This window comes from Colletotrichum lupini, chromosome 4 (assembly GCF_023278565.1).
Source record: "Colletotrichum lupini chromosome 4, complete sequence".
In the NCBI taxonomy this organism is placed as follows: Eukaryota; Fungi; Ascomycota; class Sordariomycetes; order Glomerellales; family Glomerellaceae; genus Colletotrichum; species Colletotrichum lupini.
This window is the reverse complement of record NC_064677.1, coordinates 4,519,807-4,539,472: the sequence shown is the minus strand read 5'-3', so window position 1 is coordinate 4,539,472 and position 19,666 is coordinate 4,519,807. Positions and strand designations below refer to the sequence as shown.

Genomic DNA, 19,666 nt, shown 5'->3' with positions numbered 1-19,666 from the left:
ATAGGAAAGTCATCCATATTTATGCCACCGTTCGGGAACTTCAAGCTGCCGGAAGGCCGGGCACCGAGATCGTGAGTTTGTATTTCTCGAGACCAAGTCGGGATCTGCCCTCTCCACAGCTATTGGCGTAAACTATGGAGATATGCCATGAGAACTGAGGTTGAAAGATAATTTGAAGATTTATATTTGCTTGTAACGAAGTTACTGGTTTCTATACAACACCGGTTTTCATACCTGAATGTGAACAAAATAATTTCGATTGGGGAACGTTTTGAATCACCGCAATCCAACAACCATCCATATCGTACATGTTCGATATCATTCACCAGAAGCCAGAGAATAACGTTTAGCGCAGCCGTGTCATCGCTTGGTCTACTATAACTAGCTCAATTGTCAATGGGCCAGAAATTGTTGTCAGCGCACTCGGCGACCATCACGACTATGAATTATTCTGCATGCGCTTGAGGCGCTCTTCGGCGGCCCTGGCTCTCCTCTCTCGGTCGAGTTTCATTCGCATCTCCGGTGTGAGGCCCCTGGCTTCTTCCACTCTCTTCTCTTGTGCCGTCTTCGTGGCCGCTATAGCCGCTAGACCGCCAGACTTGGGCTTCCTGCTATCCGCCTTGGGTCCTTCGACCCGTAACCTCTCTTCCTCGGCACGCCTTCTTGCCGTCTCCTGCTCATCCTTCTCCTTTCTATCTCTCTCGTCACGCTTCTCAGCATCTGCCTTGCTAAGAGGTGCCGGTATGCGTGCGGTCTCCCAATCCCACTTATCCTCGCCGAGCTCTGATCGCGCAACCCGGAAGGCGTCTCTTGTTGACCTGTCACCTGCAAGTTCAAACGCAGTCTTGCCGTCTTTGTTGGTGATCAGAGGAGATGCACTGCCGCGTGCGATGAGGCCTAGAACTAGAGGCGCAGCATTCTGATGAGCAGCCAAGTGGAGGGGTGTTGGTGAGTGGTGATTCTGGTCTGCCGGCTGAAATTGGAAATCGGGAGATACGTCATTGGTCTTGAGGTAGGATAGTAGGGCTGGAAGTTTCGAGCGCCGGATGAACGCCTGAATCTGTGTGGTATGCAATAACGCAGTCTCCTCTTCCTCTGTAAGCTTTGGCTTCGTAGGCTTCGGAGCGGCGCTCTTCGCAGGTGTGGGCGTCTCGGACTTTGGTTTAATCTCGTCTTCCGGGTTGATTTCTCTGACTTTTAGTCTCGTGAGCTCAATGAAAGATCTCATCAACTCGTTCTGTGTCGCCCTTCGTGTGCTGAACGGGAACCCTCGTATCCTCGAATCGTTGTGTTTCAATATTTGCCCATCGTACGGTCCGAATAGCGTTCTTCGATTCGTCGCCCCCGTTGCTCGAATAAAGAGCAGCTCAGACGTATCAAGAAGCCCCTTCCATTCTTGGAGAAGATTGCGTACGTCGTCCACCAAGGCTTGTTCGTTGTACCGACGGATGCTGGCACCGGCCGAGTGGGCATTTCCCTTGGAGTTATCATTGGCTGATTGCGAACCACCCTGCTTTCGTCTAGTTGTGTATCGATGGAATGTTTTGTGAGCAAGTACGGTTGCTTCGCGATTCATTGCGCCTGCGGAAGACTTGTTTTGTCGTGGCGGCAATGCTACGACCATGGCGGCGAAGTGGCCACCACCAATCATGCACAAGAAGAAGTGAGGACCTTTGTATGCCGCTGGCGGCGGTGCTGCGCCGTCTTTAGAGACTTTTGGCGCGGCTATTGGGTCCAACTGCTTCTTTCTAACGACTTCCACCAGCTTTGTCTCGTCGCGCAGCTCTTCGGGGCTAAGGATAGCCCTATAGAGGCCAAAGTATGTGTTTGATGGGAGAACTGGTGAGCTGAACCAGATTAGAGGCGGATTGCCCTTCCCCCTGCGTCGTATCGTGTCTTCTTCTCCGTCATTATAATCTGCGGTTGGCGATGCGTACTTGTCGGCGAGCGTCGCCTGCTTCTTCAGCAGTGCTGTGAGTGTGGATTCCTTCTCTTCATCCTCGGACTCTTCCGAGTCTGATCCCGACAGACTCTCGTCAAGGTCCCCGATTAACTTTTCGAATTCATTCTCGGATACTGGCTTTCCGCTGCGCAGCTTCTGCTTCAAGTTGTAGTGGTGCCAATCGGATTTCTGATGGCTTCGCTGGTCGATAACGGTGGGAAAAGTAATTCCGCAAAGGGAGCAGGCTTGTGAGCCGACGAGATCGGAGGAGGCCGTATTTTTCGAGGGAGGCGATGGAGGGGCTTGTTCGGGTATATAGGCGTCGGGCTTCAAGGAGAGTGTAGACAACACTTCTTGGGGAAGATCATAGACTGTGACTGGGTCAGTTGACGATGGCGGGGTAGTAGTTGCAAAGAGGACAAACCGTAGAGGGGTCTCTTGAGAAGATCTGGCGCATTTTTGGCAGCCATTTCGAACTGTATAACAAGCCCTCGCAGCTATTCCAGGTGTAAATTGTAGAAAGAGGGATTGACAAAACAGTGTTGGCCCTCGTTTTGCGCCGTCGCAATGACTTAAAGCTCTGGATGGCGGGGCACCAATATTCAATTGATGACGAAGAGCTCGCTTTCGGGGATGACTCAGCCGGTGAACATGAACTGACGCAAGCCACAGAAGTTCGAACAGGTCACCGCCACAAAGCCCCGCGATGTGTGGCTTGACGGGACTCGGTGGGGTCCATCTGATTTGAGGCTGACAGCCACGTGACATAACGGAGGAATGAACGAATAGGACAAGCTTGGCGGGGTTGAACAGGGGCCATGGACTAAGCCAGCTGAAGTGACAGTAGGTTGGCGACCATCACGTCACCAAGCGTGGATTAGCTCCGTGGACCATGAGTTTGCCAACACTCCTTGGCTGAAGTGCTTGTTTGGATTTCTTGGCAAACCGCAGAAGCGACTTGTTGCTGCATTATTTGGACTGTCTTACCTGGGCTTACAGGCTTATCTTGTTCCTCCTCTGCGACCTTGTTGCACATTGAAGTCGAGTATCGGTACTTGTACCCTCGTCATCGTCTGTCTGAGGTCTCTTTGTATGGCGCAACGTGCAAGCCGTGCTGGCAGAAACTTGGCCCGCGTCAGTGCATCCCTGGCCAGCTGATGATGTAACTCCACTTAACGTGTGGGAAGCTGCGAGCTGTATCGCGACTCCCAATCTTGTGCCTCCTTGCTGCACCTCAACTAGCCTTTGCCAAGACCAGGTAGGACAGGCAAGATGATGGTGCCCGCCTGCTGGATGCAGCTAAGTTAGGTGGTAAGGTACTCGTTCTGTTGCCTCTGGTCTAAGCCACTATCGTCTCCCGATGGTCTCCCCTCACCTCCCCGCCCTGGTGACGGTTCCCTGTCTCTCTTCCTCGTGCGACCTTAGTCGAACTACAAGTAGCCAAGCTATCCCATGCTTAATCCCACTTTGACCTGACTTTATCTCTCCAACTTGAACCGAGCCTCCAAGATCCACCGTCCTAATCCACGATTGAACACCACTACATCTATTCTACCAAGTCAAAACAACCCATCTTTCATCATGGACTTCGTCAAGAACCTTGCTGGAGGCAACAACAACAACAACAACAACAACGCAGCCTCTTCCGCTGACCAACCTGAGAAGAAGGAGTCCGGCGGCTTCATGGACAAGCTCAACGGCATGGCTGGCGGTGGCCGCGAGAGCGAGAAGCAGGAAGACGGTCTTGACAAGGGTGCGTAATTACCCTCCATATCTGTAACGCATGATCACAAGACTAACGCCACCCTTAGCTGTCGACTTCGTCCAAGAAAAGGTCCTTGGTCAAGGCCCTCAAGATAACGAGAGCGCCGCTGAGCAGGCCAAAGACGAGCAGATCAGTGATTTCATTCGCGGCCAGTACAAGAACACTACTGGCAAGGAATTCCCCGTCGAGGACAAGGACAAGAAGTACGGCCTGTAAATCAATGGATCCGTCAATCGAGCACCTCATAGAAGAGGAATGCTGCGTTGCGCCCGAGTTCACAAATAAGGCGACCTGAGAATGGCGGCTAGACAGCCTGAACTTGAGGAGTAGCGGTACTCAGCACAACGCATTTGGAAGAGGACCCTGGAATGGGACTCTGGGAATTGTACCTACCTAGTAATACTACGAAATCACGACGTCAACGATTACAATCTATGGGCTCTGTGTTGTGGCACAATTCCCTTTTTTCGATTTCGATGCTCCAGATACTACTTGAAGAAAAGCGAGACTTCGACCGGCTTGCCGTTGGCCTGCCTCGGATGAAGTTGGAATGCAATAGTAGATGAGGCGCAAGAGGTGCCTGCCTGCTGTGAAGCTTGTAGATTCGGAGAAGGATGACCACGGATACCTCGCCTACTCGGAACAAAGCTTTCAAACAAGCACTTGAAGACACTGTCTAACTAAGGTGGGGGCTACAATGCCAGGTACCTATGTTCTTCGATATTACCCTTTGTAGTAGCTCTGCTGTTCCTCGTGGAACAATGGCACCGTCCAAGTGTCACAAAGCCGGCCTTCCACCATCAAAGCTCTGAGATGGGGCACCCCCGGTGCCTGACCACGAACATATGATGAGTCTCATCTTGTGTCACGTAACAGGGATAGTAATCGCACCTCACAAAGTGCCCGTCACGTGCTGAATCACGTGTCTATCTTAGATATCGTATATATAGACCTTCTCCTTTTGTCTATTTCTACTTTAATAGTTAAGCTACTTTTATTATACTCCGTATGCCTATTACTACGTACTATAACTTATAATAATTATAAGCCTAGCTCTTAGTTAAGACCCTATATTACGATAACGTACTTATTAATACGATTCTTACGATCTCTTTAAAATAACCGACTTACTTATACCTACTTTAGCCTAAGCTAAACTAACTAGCCGTAATAATTAAATTAAATAGTTTAATATACTTCGTATTATAAGTAAGGGCGTCGGGGTTTAAAAGTACGTCGACCTAGACGCTCTAGATTCTAACGCATTCCTCGACCCCTCTATAGCGCTTACTTCGCCCTTAAAATTCGGACGATTAGTTACGACCCGTAATAAAGAAGAACTACGAGCTTATTAAGCCCGTTATAAGGCGTTCGAGAACGACTAAAAAAACTAAGAAATCCTCCGCTAGTAGCTTCTAAATATAACTCTTAGTACGAACCTTTTAACTTTTTTAAGTACGAGTAACCTATAGAACTAAGCCGGGTTTCTTTTTACGAAGCTAGCTATGCTACTTACTTTACGTAAATAAATCTATCCTTATACTATACCCGTAAAGAAGATCTATATACTTAAGAGTATTTAGAAATAATAGGAGCTCGACGCTAAATATAAATAACTTATAGCTTACGAACGTAATACTATTAATACGTATATTAAAGTCCTCGCTTAGTAGTTAGTAAAATTAATTAACGCTATATTATATAAATACGTATTTTAAAAAGCTATTAAGAACGGCGCTAAGTTTAGTATATAGCGAATCGTTAGATATTTAAAATAGGAATTTGCGCCCCCCGAACTAGTAGTAAGGAATGCGGTTCGAGAGGAATACCGATAAGCCCTTAATAAAGCGAGGATTAGAATTAACCCCTAACGCTAATATAAGGAGTAGTAGTCCGCTTACCTCCGAGCTAAAACGTACGATATTCTAAAAATTAGTAAAGAGATCGCCGTACTTAACTTCCTAGTTACGGTTAAGTTTAGACTTAACCCTATATAGGGCTAACGTATATATAAGACCTTTAGCGAATTAATAGCCTTCGGAACGCACACGAGGACCCTCGAGGAGATTATATATATATTTAGCCTAGTAACCTAGGACGTATATACTAAACGACTTTTAGGTTAAGGAGGGGCTTACTCTACTTTTACTAAACGCTCTAACTTAATTAATAACGTAAATAATAAGGGTAACGTTATATACCCTTATAATCGCGCACACCCATAGCGCCCTACGGCGTGCTAAAAATTAGAATAAGCACTTATAGGCCGAAACGCTAGTAAGTTACTAATACGAATATTAAGGAGCTATATAAAAGAAGTCCTCGCCGCTATTAAATTAAGTAAATAGAAATTACTTTACGGTAAGCTTAAAAAAGCTAGTTAGCTAAGGAATAATAGAACCCCTAAGAAACCTAGGTTTCTAAAAGGATCCTCTAACTAACCTATAACGAGCTTATTAGTAGACTAGGACGAGGGCTACGTAGTCGCTATACTTATAAAGAGTTAAGACTTAGAGGTAAACGCAATCTTTAGCACCCCTATAGGTAGCGCTTACCCCTTTTCCTAGAGCACAGTAATAGATAGCTATAGAGTAATATATCTAATTAACGATAAGAGCCTACTTAAACCCGAGAGTTACGTACTATCGGGCGATAAAGACTACGTTAAATTAGGAACTACTATACTACCTATTACTACACGCGGCACTCGTATTATAAAGGGCGTCCTAGACGGACCTAAGGGAAAGGGAACCTGCGACCTGAAGCTCTAGAACGTCGCTTACGTCGAGGGATTCTATTCACTTCAGACGAAGGGATATATTCACAACAAACGCGGCTCAAAAGACGCGTATCCCTTGCGCTTAATTTTCCTTTGTTTACACTCGACCAAATTAGGCCTTTGTAAGGGCATTTAGAGATTCTATCTTGGGCACAATAGCTCCCTAGCGGTAGTAATTAGGGGGTGTATTACGTAATAGGGATAGTAATCGCACCTCACAAAGTGCCCGTCACGTGCTAAATCACGTGTCTATCTTAGATATCGTGTATATAGACCTTCTCCTTTTGTCTATTTCTACTTTGATAGTTAAGCCACTTTTACCACACTCCGTATGCCCATTGCTGCGTGCCATAACTCGTGACATCTTGCAAGAGATGCCTTAACAGAATTGTCGACTGTATTTCTACGTGGCCTCTGACCCGCCATGTCCAATCTGACAGTCCCTTCAGCGAAAACGAAGACGACGAAGTTCGCGATAGACCAACTTCAAGGCAGGTCCTGTCCGAAATTATCAGCATTTCAACATGTGCTTCACACAGAAGACTATCCACACAGTATGTGCCCATTCCGCGGTAGAACTGATCGAGTGCAGAAAGTTTATCGAGAACAAGAACAAGACTGACCGCAATGCTTGCATTGCACCTCTCTGCCAGCACACCCAGGCCTTGGCCACCGTCCTCGGCTTCTGCCAAAACTGCGAGGCATTCTATAGAGACAGTGACGTTTCCTCCGTCAGCTCTTCGGAACTGCTCGAAAATTACTGGCACTTCAAGGCTGTAAAGAAATGGCACCACCCCGTCGAACCTGTCATGATCCCCTCCTCAGCCCTTACAGAAACGAGCATGAAGCTATCCTCAGCATGTTTCACCTTTGTGCGAAATGAAAGGGAAGTCAGAAAAGATATGGTGATGGCTGCTTCCGTGCAGTCACTCGTCCATGCTCTTGGCGAGCCCATCACACACCCCTCTTGCGATCTGTGCCGAAGAAAACATCGTACAGATGTCTGTCGGATGGCAGTCGGTGGGCAGAGGGCGACCGTTAGTTGGGCCTCACGTCTCGCTAATGCCGAGGACATCTTCAAGACGTACGAATTCTCGCATCAGTTGAGCCATACTAGCAATGCGGAAGACGTGAACCGAGGTGATTATGGAAACGAGTCGTCCTTGTCTTCTGAAACGGTTCAGGCACCACAGCCAGTCGCTTTTATCTCACCAGCGCTTCCTGTTCAGAGCCCTCCTTTGCGTCGCCTGAACATCCACGAGCGCCGCGAGATTGAATTCCAGGAACGGCAAAAACTGTTTGCAGAGCTCGCAGCCAACCATGAGAAGGATATTCAAAGGCTCAGGGAACAAGCAGAGCTTGAGATGAGAGCAGAAGAGGAGTTCCGAAAAGCCATAGCAGCCTCTAGTGATGCTACTGGTGTCACCGCTTCTTCTAGCTCGGTAACCTCGGATCACTTACCTCGTTCACCGTCTTCTTCGGCAGACATTGCGAGTGCCTTTCCCAGCTTGAGTGGTGTTCATTGCCCGTTGATTGACAATGACGAACACGGCAAAGATCACGCTTTGCTACGCACTCTTGACTACGATGAACCTGCTTATAAAGCTCTGACAGGCGGTACCCATGAAATACAGGATGTACTGGAATTACGCCAAGCCGCGGTAGTGAAGCCGGAGAGTAACGCAACCTTGCACTCATGCTATGGCGAGATAGGTGATATTGAAGAAGAAAACTCGGGCGATCCGGCAAACTGCCATCCTACAGAGGGACGAAGCGACACAATTGATGACCATATTGATCTCTACCTCAAGTATTTCACTGGTGACGACGACTCAGTCAGCAACGTGAGATTGCCAAACATTCCCCCTCTTTCTCCCATTACAATTGCCGGCCTTAATGCACCAATCGAGAAAGTAGTACAACGTTCTAAACCTCGCCCTAGCCCTGTCATGCTGATGAAAGTGACTGAATTTTCGCAGCCAAATTACTTCCCTGAGAGCAACGGCCCGGGAAAGGAGATCGGCAAGGGTGAGAACATCGACGGCCCCAGTCATCCGGAATCGTTGACCTCAGTCCCACTCGCAGGACCGGAGATCCGTCAGAGAGCGCCGCCGCGCCGGCCACGTGGACCCATGTATTGCCCAGAGCACGCCGGTGAAAGAGACCCAAAGTGTCACGGATGTCAGGCCGGTTGCTGGGTTGAGATTGGCTTGCCGCCCGGCGAACGCGTTGAGGAAGTAGAGCCAAAGCTGATTTAAAATAAAGGAAGCACGACGGGGTACGGACGCAGGCGAGTTGTCGACATTAATGTAAGTGCGCATGCAGATAGCTAAGAAGAACGTTTCAATGAAGCATCCGAAAAATTTCAGTGCTTCTGTGAAGTGACTCGAACTAGGATGAATCTCGCGATGTGCTTTCACTTGTGTTTCGGCTGATGCGGCATGAGGCACTGCATGCCTGTGGACCATGTACGCACCCAAGCACGCCGGAAAGGCGACCAGATCTCGCTATCCGACTATGACTGCTTTCTGGATGAGAATTAAATCCATTGCTTTCAAAGTTCGCAGAGCCAAAGGTATTGCCGTCGTTCTATGACAAGTTGCTGCTGAGTCACGACTTAGGGTTTACGACGTCAGAGCAAGAGCGGGGACTAAATCTAAAGCCCGAGAGGACTTACAAACTTATTCTTCTTTTGTTCAGACAACTTTACTAATCCTACGGTCTTGCAACACTATTGAGATCCTCCAGTCACATGAATTCATTATAAAGTACGCCCGAAGGTTACGATAGCAATGGACGCACTTGGACAAGATCGTCGAGATGAACTCAGGGATCGTTCACACAAAGGGACGCGTGCAAATCAACACAGGAACAGCAACGCGCCAGTTGCAGATAGCACTAGCCAGCACCGCACTGCTTGCTTTACGTGCCGCGCAGCTAGACAGAAGTGCGACCGGCAGACTCCTTGGTGAGCTCTCTCTACACACCCAAGCCCATGAGCGAAGTGATCCAAGACTAAGGTCGCTTGCAGCTCACGATGCGCCATTCAGGGGAACACTTGCCGCTACCCGCTCAAATCCAATCGAGGTAGGAAGGAAGGAAGCACAAAGTGAGTGAGACTGCTAGGTAGCCATTCAACGGTCTCATGAAGAGGCTGACGGAGAAACAGCAAGCCAGACACCGTTCAAAAGCTGTTGGACCGCATCAACGAGAGTCCTGTTCGGGACCAAGTGATCGCAGCTATAATCAACTCATCTAGAGCTCAGACACATCCTGAATCGTCAGCCCTAGACTCTTTCTCAAGTTTAAGAGACAATGTGCCAGCTCATTTGGATGCGCCAGGGACAGAAGAAAATGCTGTTCCTGCTCTTATCGAGCAAAGTGAAGAGTCAGAATGTGATGGGCCGCCGGACTTGACTCGTTCCCCGTGTCCGTGTTCAAAGCTGAAAAGGGAGATTTTCGTTGTGTCTCCCCTTCATATCATGGCAGCTGCTTTTACGAAGAAAGAAACAAGTTTTGCAAACCAGAATGTCGAAACAGCCGTGCCACATCTGCCACTCGACGCAGTTGGGCGACGAGGCAACGAGAGCTCGATAAACAAACGGCTGATAGAGTACTTCAGTAAGCCGACATCGGCTCGAACGTTTGTTCTTACAGTCTGTCGTATACTGACTGTCGGATTAGAAGTCCAATTCGACCGCGGCATACAGCCGACTGCGCAGGGGCCAATTGGGGGCCCTATTTACGATTATCGTAGCCAGCCCAACCTACGGTTGGAACCTCCTTTTTACACCTACGCAGATATCTAGATAGTTTAATTAATCTCTTTATTAACTACGGTTCGAACTAACTACCTTATAATAGGGATACTAATACTAATTAGTAATTAAATTCTATTATCGCAGATTAGTAAGGTATCTCGCTACGCAGAAGAGACGACCTCTTAATACCGTATAGGATAGGAGATTCGTATTAATTAACCTTACGGAAGTAGACGAAAAAGGGGGCGATTCTCGAATACCGCACGGAATTAAGTAATCGTAGCCCTTTACTACCTACGAGAGGTCGACGTTTACTACGTTAAACTACGTTAATTAACGGAACCGCTTAAGTAACTAGTTTTTCGCTATCGCCTTAAGTAGCCTTTTTACTAAATAACTTTTCCACAGCCGGCCCGTAATCAGAAATTAACTAGCTAAATCGGTAAAAGGAATTCCCTATATAACGATTACCCGCCCAATCGACTAGCGCAACGAACGGGCTTAATAATATAATATAAAAGAGCACTACGCGATCGAAAAAGGGGATCTCTAAACGTAAACATTTTTACTTAGCGACGAAGGTAACCTTATAAGAGTTATTAAACTAAGAGATCTACGGTATACGGAAAAGTCTATTACTATAGGGATCTTACGGGTACGCCCTTAAGCCCGCGATCTAGATAACCTCTTCGTAGCTCCCTTAACTACCCCCCGGGTATTACTTAGGAATATAGTATAAGGGACGGTTTAATAAGAGAGGAGGGGATTTAGAGGTCCTAATAGTATCGAGTTAAGAGTATTACGGATCTCGGAGATTAACCTAGGAAGAAAGCGGCCACCCCAAAGTAGTCCTGCAACCTCCTGCTAGAGTTATTATTAGCCTAAGAAAAGGCTAAAAAGACGAGGATCTAAGGGGAAAAAAAAAGAATCCTCTAGAGGGCCGCTAAAGGGCTTTTTTTTATACTAGCTTACGGCGTAAAATTACTAATTTCGAGAAATCGGTAACTAGTAAAGATCCCGAGATTAATTACTATATTTTATTACGGTAATATAAACGTCTGCCGCTACTATTATTAAAAGGAATTACTAGAACCTACCTTTTTATATTAAATAAAAAGGAGGATCTTAGTAGGTACGATAGCTAGCGATCTAGAAGGGTAGTAGTAATTACTAAAAATAGTAAAAACGAGAGTAGTAGCGAGACGGCGAGAGGAAGCGGGAATCTCCTAGACCCTAATAAATTCGTTAAGTAGCGAAAGCACGGATTTACTATAACTAGCGCGCGGATTAAATATATCCTTATTAAGATTAAATACGCTAGTAACCGCTAATACGGGCATAAGCTAGAGCACGACCCTTAGCGAGTTAGGGTAAAAAAGAAGAGGACGAAACCCGATCCTAAATAGAATCCTAATCCCTTATAAGTAGGTAAATATTAACCCGGACTATTAGGGGACGTGGATATATAGAATCGCGGATTAGCCTAACGGCGAGTAAATTGATATAGTATTAATCTATTTAACTAAGGTTTATAAGAAAAAGGGGCTATAGGGGTAACCCCTATTTTACGAGATCGCAGACGACCTTAGTTATTAGCTAGACGAATAGTTCGTAAGCGCAAGCCTAGGAATCGCAAAAGCGGTTAATAGATTCCTTTATAAACGAGGGGTACTACTAGCGCAATTATAATCGCGAGAACCTTACGAAATCCTAGTAGTAACGATTATAGAAGAGGAATTCGTAATATAGACCTAGGCATAAGTCGATAGAGCGTATAATCGCTTTAACGAATTTAGAAAAAGGGTAAACGACCTAGATTTCCTTCTTATAATTACTAACGGCAATCTATCGTTATAAAAGGATATATAGAGGCAAAATATAGTACTAGAAGTACGATAATTAACAATTCTGCCTATTTCGATCCATAGCTCGTCGCCGCTACTAATACGAAATTCGGTACTAATTAGTTAGTAAGAAAAGAAGTAGACTACTCGAAGTTATTAATAATACGTAGCAACGTAGGGATCGCATATAAATACCGAAAATCTAGCAATAAATACAAGGTAGTTTATAAACCTTAAAAAGATCTTCTTAAAAAAGAAATTATACTCTGGGGGGAAGTATAAGGTCTTATAAGAAACCCTAACGATATTTTACGATTATTACGAAAAAGTCGGAATTAGGGAATACTAGTACTATTCGGTAGTTAATATCGTACTCGTAAGCAAAGCCTCTAATTATTATTACGAAGCGGTACGTAATCTCGATCGAAACGACTTTTTTAGTATAATTAACGTAATCCGAAGCCGCTTCGAGACCTATAATAAGAACTTAGAGCTCCTATCTAAGCTACGAGCGATTTCTTTTATATCTATAGCTAGGATAATAGAGGGCAAATCGCGAGTAAAAATCCTCAAAGAGCTTATTAATCGAATTAATAAGCTAGCGAAAACCTAGCTAAATAAGGGGACTAACGAGCGGAAAGTCGGATATCTCTATACCGTAGTTTAGCGCGTTCTAGAGGCGAAAATAACTCTATATTAAGTACCCGAAGACTACGAGACGCTCTGCTCGAGGCTAAGATCTAGTTTTAATATTAAGGCGAGAATGCTATACTAAACCTACTTCTAGGCGTACGACGGCCCTTATTAGTAGCATTAGGTCGACTAAACGTATAATAAAAAAGGAAAGGAAGCTAAATACGGTAATCGCTAGTAGGGAATCCTAGATTCGTTAAATAGGCAGAGATTTAACTCGCGAGTAGGGTAACGGAAGAAGCAGTGTTTTATTTATAAAAAGGATAGATATTAGTTAAGTAACTACTCTAAAAAAGAGCGTACTAAATTATACAAATAATATAGAAAATTAAGGGTAGTAAATAGCAAAACTAGCCCTTATCGATTTAACTAATTCCTCGTTATATATGAGGGCAGATCTAGGGGCACGGAACCTAGCGAAAGTAGCTAATTTAGTAGCCTAAAGCACCCGCACCCTATAGGAGATTTAGAAAATAAGGAAGATCTTACCCCCTATACTAACGAATTAGATTACGACGAAATCGACGATATTAACTACTCTTTCTTCGCCCCGTTAGCCTTGGGAGGATATACGAGGCTAAACGAATAAAAAGTAGTAGAAGCCCTTAATAAGTAGGCTTTTATTTACGGATAGTAAAGGAAGGTCCCTTAGATAACGGATATAGAGGTGGGCGAAAGGACGAATCTAATAGCGTAGAATTCTACTCTCTTAATATTTAAAGAAAAGAGATAGGGTACTGAGTAATTCTAGGGGTAGCTAAAGGGGTCCTTTTTATATTACCTAGATTACTTAAATACTAAGCTCGTATAAGCATTCTACGCGAACGAAAGGTACGGCCTAGATAATTTCCATAGGATTATCCTAGACACTAGGGTATTATAATAGTTAATAAGAAGAAAAGGGCAATTCTAGGCGCTATAGAAAATCGCGCTAGTAACGCTTAATACGTTAATAGCGGGCATTATAAGGATTAGCTTTAGCCTAGGCAAGGAAATCGTCGCCCTAGGTACGGTAGAAGTAGAGACGTACTTCGGAACGATAACTTTTTATATCCTACCCGTTAATACCCCATTTCTCCTATATCTAAAAGATATAGATCGACTAAGTATTATATTTAATAATACGAGGAATAGAATCTCTAGCCGCAAGCACTTCGAAATAGTCGAACGATAATAGGGGCACGCGTTTATAAAGCTTACTAACGATACGAAGTCGATTAATTACCTAACGGAAAGTAAGCTTAGACGACTATACTAAAGATTTAGCTACCCGTCGGTCGCGAGGCTATATAACCTCTTAAAGTATTTAGGTAATAATAATATCGAAATAGGGGCGCTAGAGTAGTTAACGAAAGTATATTACTAATACTAAATAAATACGCAGAGCCTACGCAGATTTAAATTTAAATTGCGTAATAAGCTCAACTTTAATTAGGAGATCGTTATTAATATCTTCTACTTAAATAGTCGACCGGTCCTATATATAATCGACGAGGCTATATTATTCTAAGTAGGGTAATTCCTACGGGATCTATAAGTAAAAATAATATAGGTAGCTCTACGAAAAAGCTAGATCGATATATACTAGGGACCGCTAGATAGTATTAAAACCGACGCTAGTATTAGTTTTAAGTTAATAGAATTTAAAAAAAATATAACGGCCTACGGTATATAATTAAAAATCGTACCCGTCGAAGCGCATTATAATATTAAAAAAGTAAAAAGGGCGCACTAGTAGTTAAAAAGAGCGTTTAAAATTATTAAAGAGGAAAATCCCGATTTTAACGACGACGAATACCTCTAGACGGCACTTAAATACTATAACGATACCATAGGGCCTAACGGGCTCATACCGACGCTTTTAGTATTTAGAGTATATCTAAGAACGACCTTAGCCTCGCTACTATTACTAAACGTAAGCTAGCGAGCTTAAGTAGTTAAAAAAGTAATACGGGTACTGCGCGAGGTAAGCATAAGAAGGTAAGTTAATAAGGTAATTACTACGCGCAATAGGCCCGATATAGGGGTTAATTTAGATATACCTCTAAATTCGGATATACGAGTATAGCGCGAAATTACTTAATAATAGGCTGGGCTATATAAATTGATTTCCGTTAACGAGCGTTCTTGCGTAGTCGCGAGAGATTGCGACTAGCTACTCGAGGTATTAATTATAATAGTTAGACTATATTATATAGATCCTATCGAGGTGATTTCTAGCTTATAAAAAGAAAAAGAGCTAGGGGAAGCTATATAACCCGCGGTAGAGGCATAGGAAATTATCCTTAATAAAATCGTCGTAATAGTACTAATAGACGACGAGGAAGAGGAAATTGCTAAAAGGGTATTAATACGTCGCGGGAGACTACGATAGTAAGTACTAACGCGGTAATTTATTACTAGCGACGAAGTAATTAATACCTTTTATATAGTAAAAGAGAAAGCCGATTTCGAGCTAGTAATTAAACTACGTAAGGAAGGCGTAATTATAACTATTAGAAAGCCGTATAAAGGATTAGATCTTATTAAAATAGACACTTTGCGCGATCGAGGGGTTTATTAATTTATCCTTTACGATTTAGAAAAGTATATAAACCTCTATATATTTAAATCGCGAATAGTTCGTAAAATTAAAGGAAAAGGAACACCCCAACCGTACGAGAAGTCTAGATACGTAATTTAGGGGTACGGCGACGTTAAAAAGGCGACGCTACTTATATAATTACCTACTATATAGCGCTATAGCTAACGATTAATAATAGCACTAATAGTATCGCTACGGAAAAAGGGATACGAGATTTAGAGCCGTGATATTACCTAGGTATATACTTAATCGGCCACAGGGCTTATAAGGAAAATCCTAGCCTATTTACCGAAGGAAATAGCTAGTAAGTACCTAGAAAGCACGATTATTAAAGTGCTTAAGCTACTATATAGGCTCGTAGAATCGGGCACCTATTAATAGGCTACCTACTACGATGTTCATATTAATTAACTATTAATAGTTACCTCTACGTACGACCCGTGCCTACTAGTCGCGGAGTACGAAAGTAACTAATTTAGGATCGTCGGAATATAGACTGACGATATATTAGGCCTATCCGATATTAACTTTATAAAAAAGGAGGATAAGGAGCTCTAGAAAGCGGGCTTCGTAGCGAAGCTAAAAGAGGTCCTTATAACAAATACCCCCCTAGTATTTAACGGTAGGATTCTTATAATCGAAGGGGAAACCGTCGTTTTTTAGTAAAAGGGGTAGGGCGAGAAAATTAACCTCGTCGACCCGAACGTAATTAATATTAAGAAGTAGTATAAGGCTAAGCTTGCGCGAGGGGTATATATTGCGAGTATTTATTAGCCTAAGGTAACTTTTAACTGCGCTAGGGTAGCGTAGGCTATAGATCTAACTAAATAAGACGTCGAGGTACTTAATAAGCGGCTTAAGTAGTAATAAACGAATCTCGATCAAGGTCTTATTTACTACCTAATTAACTTTACGACTAGTAAGCTCTACGTCTTCGTTAATAAGTTATTTACGAATAATAACGACCTTACTTCGTAATTAGGGTATATTATTATCCTAGCTAACGAGAGTATAGGCGAGAGCGAATTTACTATATACGGTAATATAATCCACTACTCGTTAATTAAAAGTAAGCGGGTAACGAGAAGTATATTAGCGTTAGAGGTCTATAGTATAGTTAACGGCGTTAACCTCTCTTACGCAATTTTAATAACGCTAAAGAAGATTACCGATCGAATTAGCTTTTTACCTATTCTAACGGTTATTTATATTAATTCCTATTTGCTATACGAATACCTCGTTAAATTAGGAACGACGAAGGAAAAGAGGCTTATAATCGATATTATAGCCCTTAGGTAATTATATAAAAGGCGCGAGATACTCGAGATTCGTTAGATTAATAATAAAAATAACCTCGTAAACGCTTTTATAAAAGTAGTACTAAATAAGGGATTAGAGTAATTCGTAGGTAGCGGAAAAGTTATTATATAAATAAAGGGATGGGTTATATAAAAAGAATAGAGAAAAGGGGAAAAAAGAGACGACTTAGTAAACGGGCCCGAGGTCGAATTATACTTCTAACCGTAACGGTTAAATCGATAAAAGAAAGAGAAAGTTAGTGTCAGATTAGAAGTCTAATTCGACCGCGGTATATAGCCGACTACGCAGGGGCTAATTAGGGGCCCTATTTACGATTATCGTAGCTAGCCTAACCTACGGTTAGAACCTCTTTTTTATACCTACGTAGATATCTAGATAGTTTAATTAATCTCTTCGTTAACTACGGTTCGAACCAACTACCCTGTAATAGGGATACTAACACTGACTCATTATTGCCTAGCACCTCGTCTGACGCATGATACGGATTGGCAAGTCCTGGCTTCTCAGTCGATCAACAGCACACTGAAGTTGGAGACCACCGCTTGCGACCCTGTAACTGCGCGCCTGGCGGACCAAAACGATGTCTCATTGTACTTTCACCTGTGCGTATGACAGAACCCGTCTTGATGATATACTTACCGAGAAGCCTCACCTCTAGGTTCTTCCAGACGCGCAATCCGCATATAGGGCTTCTAGACCCAGATCTACATACCCCCAAATACGTCCGTCACGCATCCTTTACCCTCTTTTCCGTCATTTGCGCTCTGGGATGTGCTATTTCGACACGTCCACGGGATAGAATCCTGTACCCAACTCTACTCTCCCTGGCAGAAGCGAATCTCGCGTGGTCTATCGCGGTGCCAGTGAGATCACTAGAGACGATTCAAGCAATCCTAGCAATGAAGTATTGGGCACCAACGTACCAGAGACAGGGGGATGATCCCCATTGGCTTCATATTAGTCATGTGAGATCACAAAGAACGAATCCCAAGGAGACCATCATGTGCTGACTTCATCACTCTTATTCCGCAGGCTGTACAACTTGCCAAAGAACTCGGAATCAACAAGCCCTCCACTATTGTTGAGCTTGTCAAAGCTTTGGCCCCCGACGACACTGTTGAGATGAGAGAGCGATTCTCACGCAATCTTGAAAGAACCTGGCTATACGTGTTCATAGCTGACAAGAGCTTCGGTATCGTCATGGGCCGCTCCCCGATTGTGGCTTGGAAAGAGCTCTCGCCTTGTCCATGTCAGTGGTGGCGAAAGTCGATGACAACATCTCTTGATCGTATGATTAGTGGTATCATTGAGATTAGGGTTCAGTTGGTGAGTAGAGATATCTCTTGCTATTGCTATCTCTCCTATCTCTCTCTTTCATCCAGTGTCTGTGTCAACACACCATGTCACAAGGCTGATAGTTGAGTCGAACAGCTGGAGTCCTTAAAGCAGTTGGAGCGTATGAAGAAGACCACTGCGTCTATCTCGAATTGGCATGCAAAGAACTATGATGTTCTTGATCGAACGTGCAAAATCAGGTGCTACGAAAATGACGGGTCGTCCACACCGACGTTGCCTATCCTAGCTTTCTACATGAAACACAGTCTCATGATTCTCAACGCGCAGGCTGCAAGGGAGTTAAAGAGACTCGGGGGAGCAATAGCCTCGACTATTGCCTCGGTCGATAGCAAGGCGTTTGAAACCGCACATCAACTTCTAGATCTGGTTTTACATGATCAGACAGTCATCGACATTGGATTGGGGTGGCACAACAACCAGTTTGTAATGGTTGCCCACGCCATGACTGAGATTGCCCAAGTAAGTTATGTAATACCATTGTACACTATCCTTGTAGCACCGACTTATACCTCTAGGCTTTGAGTCGAGGAAGTCTATCTTCTGTAGATCACGGAGCTGCGGCATCCCAGATCCGGGCCATCTCTACATGGCTTGAAGAGAAAGCGCAGTCGCTTCCAGCTACATCTATAGCTAGTCTCTACTCCGGTTTCTCTCAAATACTGGTTTCCGAGCTAGATGGAGAGACCAGCAACGACACGCAGAGAAGGCAAAATTACACTTCTTACGAGACTCCAGACAGTTTCATGACCGACTGGTCACGGGCTGTTGACGTCACCTCTCTGAACCCAATGGATTGGCTTGATATGAGTTTTCTAGACAACGAAGACTCGTTTGTTGGCCTCGAGAATGTGGACTTCAACGACCTCGACGATGATGGTGCTCTCCGGTTCCCATGAGTCTTTCACCTGGAGGAAGTTCGGAGAAGGTGAGCTCAGCCATCGACGCCGAAGGCTTGGGCCGGTTGTGGATCCTGGCACCCACAGATTTCAAATCTCTAGAAACCGTAGCTGTTTCTCGAGGCTCTCGACGAGGATAGCAGGGAGGGCCAGCCGTGATCACCATTACCATCGATGGCATCCGTTGGACTCTTCGAATATTAGCAGTCTCACAACCTGGATCTAGCACATACGACCATACCCATTGGAAAACTCGGGATCCCGTCCGCTCTCCCATAGATAAGCCAATGAGGGCCGGATTAGTAGTTGGGTCGGTGACGACCAGCGAATACCTGGTGTTGTATGTTTTTGCATTTCATTTTTAGGTAAATGAATCGTCGTGGCCTTGTCGTGGAGGTGGTGATGCGATGTGAAATTTAGGGAATCGGTAACCCTTACTTAGAAAATTAATTGACTTTTTTTTAATCCGCTGAGCGTATAATTAAAGGGGACTGTGAGTACTTTATTTTGCTTAGAGAAAAGTATAAAAAGGTCTCGGAACATTTTGCTAATGCTAGGATGACTATAACTACTGTCTCTATTGCCACTACTGCTTCCCCTTCTGCCGTTGTCGCTCTTGGTCCGATCTCCTTGATGTATGCTTCGCCGAATACTCTAGGCTCTTGGCACAAATACAAACACAAGCAGACGATAATTGGCAATACAAGCACGCACTGTATTTAGCCA

General features: G+C 44.3%; 4 protein-coding genes across 4 annotated transcripts; 3 read left to right on the top strand and 1 right to left on the bottom strand.

Moving 5' to 3' along the window:
• Positions 1–439: 439 nt before the first annotated feature.
• On the bottom strand, positions 440–2,412 carry CLUP02_08451 (ankyrin repeat and zinc finger domain-containingprotein; the record flags this gene model as incomplete). The annotated part of the gene is made up of 2 exons (XM_049287440.1): positions 440–2,313; positions 2,367–2,412. 2 exons carry the CDS (start codon positions 2,410–2,412, stop codon positions 440–442), a joined length of 1,920 nt encoding a protein of 639 aa, XP_049144583.1.
• Positions 2,413–3,523: 1,111 nt separating this feature from the next.
• CLUP02_08450 (uncharacterized protein) lies at positions 3,524–4,104 on the top strand (the record flags this gene model as incomplete). Its single annotated transcript, XM_049287439.1, has 3 exons — positions 3,524–3,695; positions 3,754–3,919; positions 4,038–4,104. The coding sequence occupies 3 exons, from the start codon at positions 3,524–3,526 to the stop codon at positions 4,102–4,104; spliced, it is 405 nt and encodes a 134-aa protein (XP_049144582.1).
• A 2,906-nt stretch (positions 4,105–7,010) lies between these two features.
• On the top strand, positions 7,011–8,744 carry CLUP02_08449 (uncharacterized protein; the record flags this gene model as incomplete). The annotated part of the gene is made up of 1 exon (XM_049287438.1): positions 7,011–8,744. The coding sequence occupies one exon, from the start codon at positions 7,011–7,013 to the stop codon at positions 8,742–8,744; it is 1,734 nt and encodes a 577-aa protein (XP_049144581.1).
• An 8,376-nt stretch (positions 8,745–17,120) lies between these two features.
• Positions 17,121–18,940, top strand: CLUP02_08448 (uncharacterized protein; the record flags this gene model as incomplete). The annotated part of the gene is made up of 5 exons (XM_049287437.1): positions 17,121–17,290; positions 17,347–17,653; positions 17,721–18,014; positions 18,120–18,503; positions 18,560–18,940. Coding segments are annotated over 5 exons (1,536 nt in total), but the record flags the coding sequence as incomplete, so codon positions are not given.
• Between the last annotated feature and the right edge of the window lie 726 nt (positions 18,941–19,666).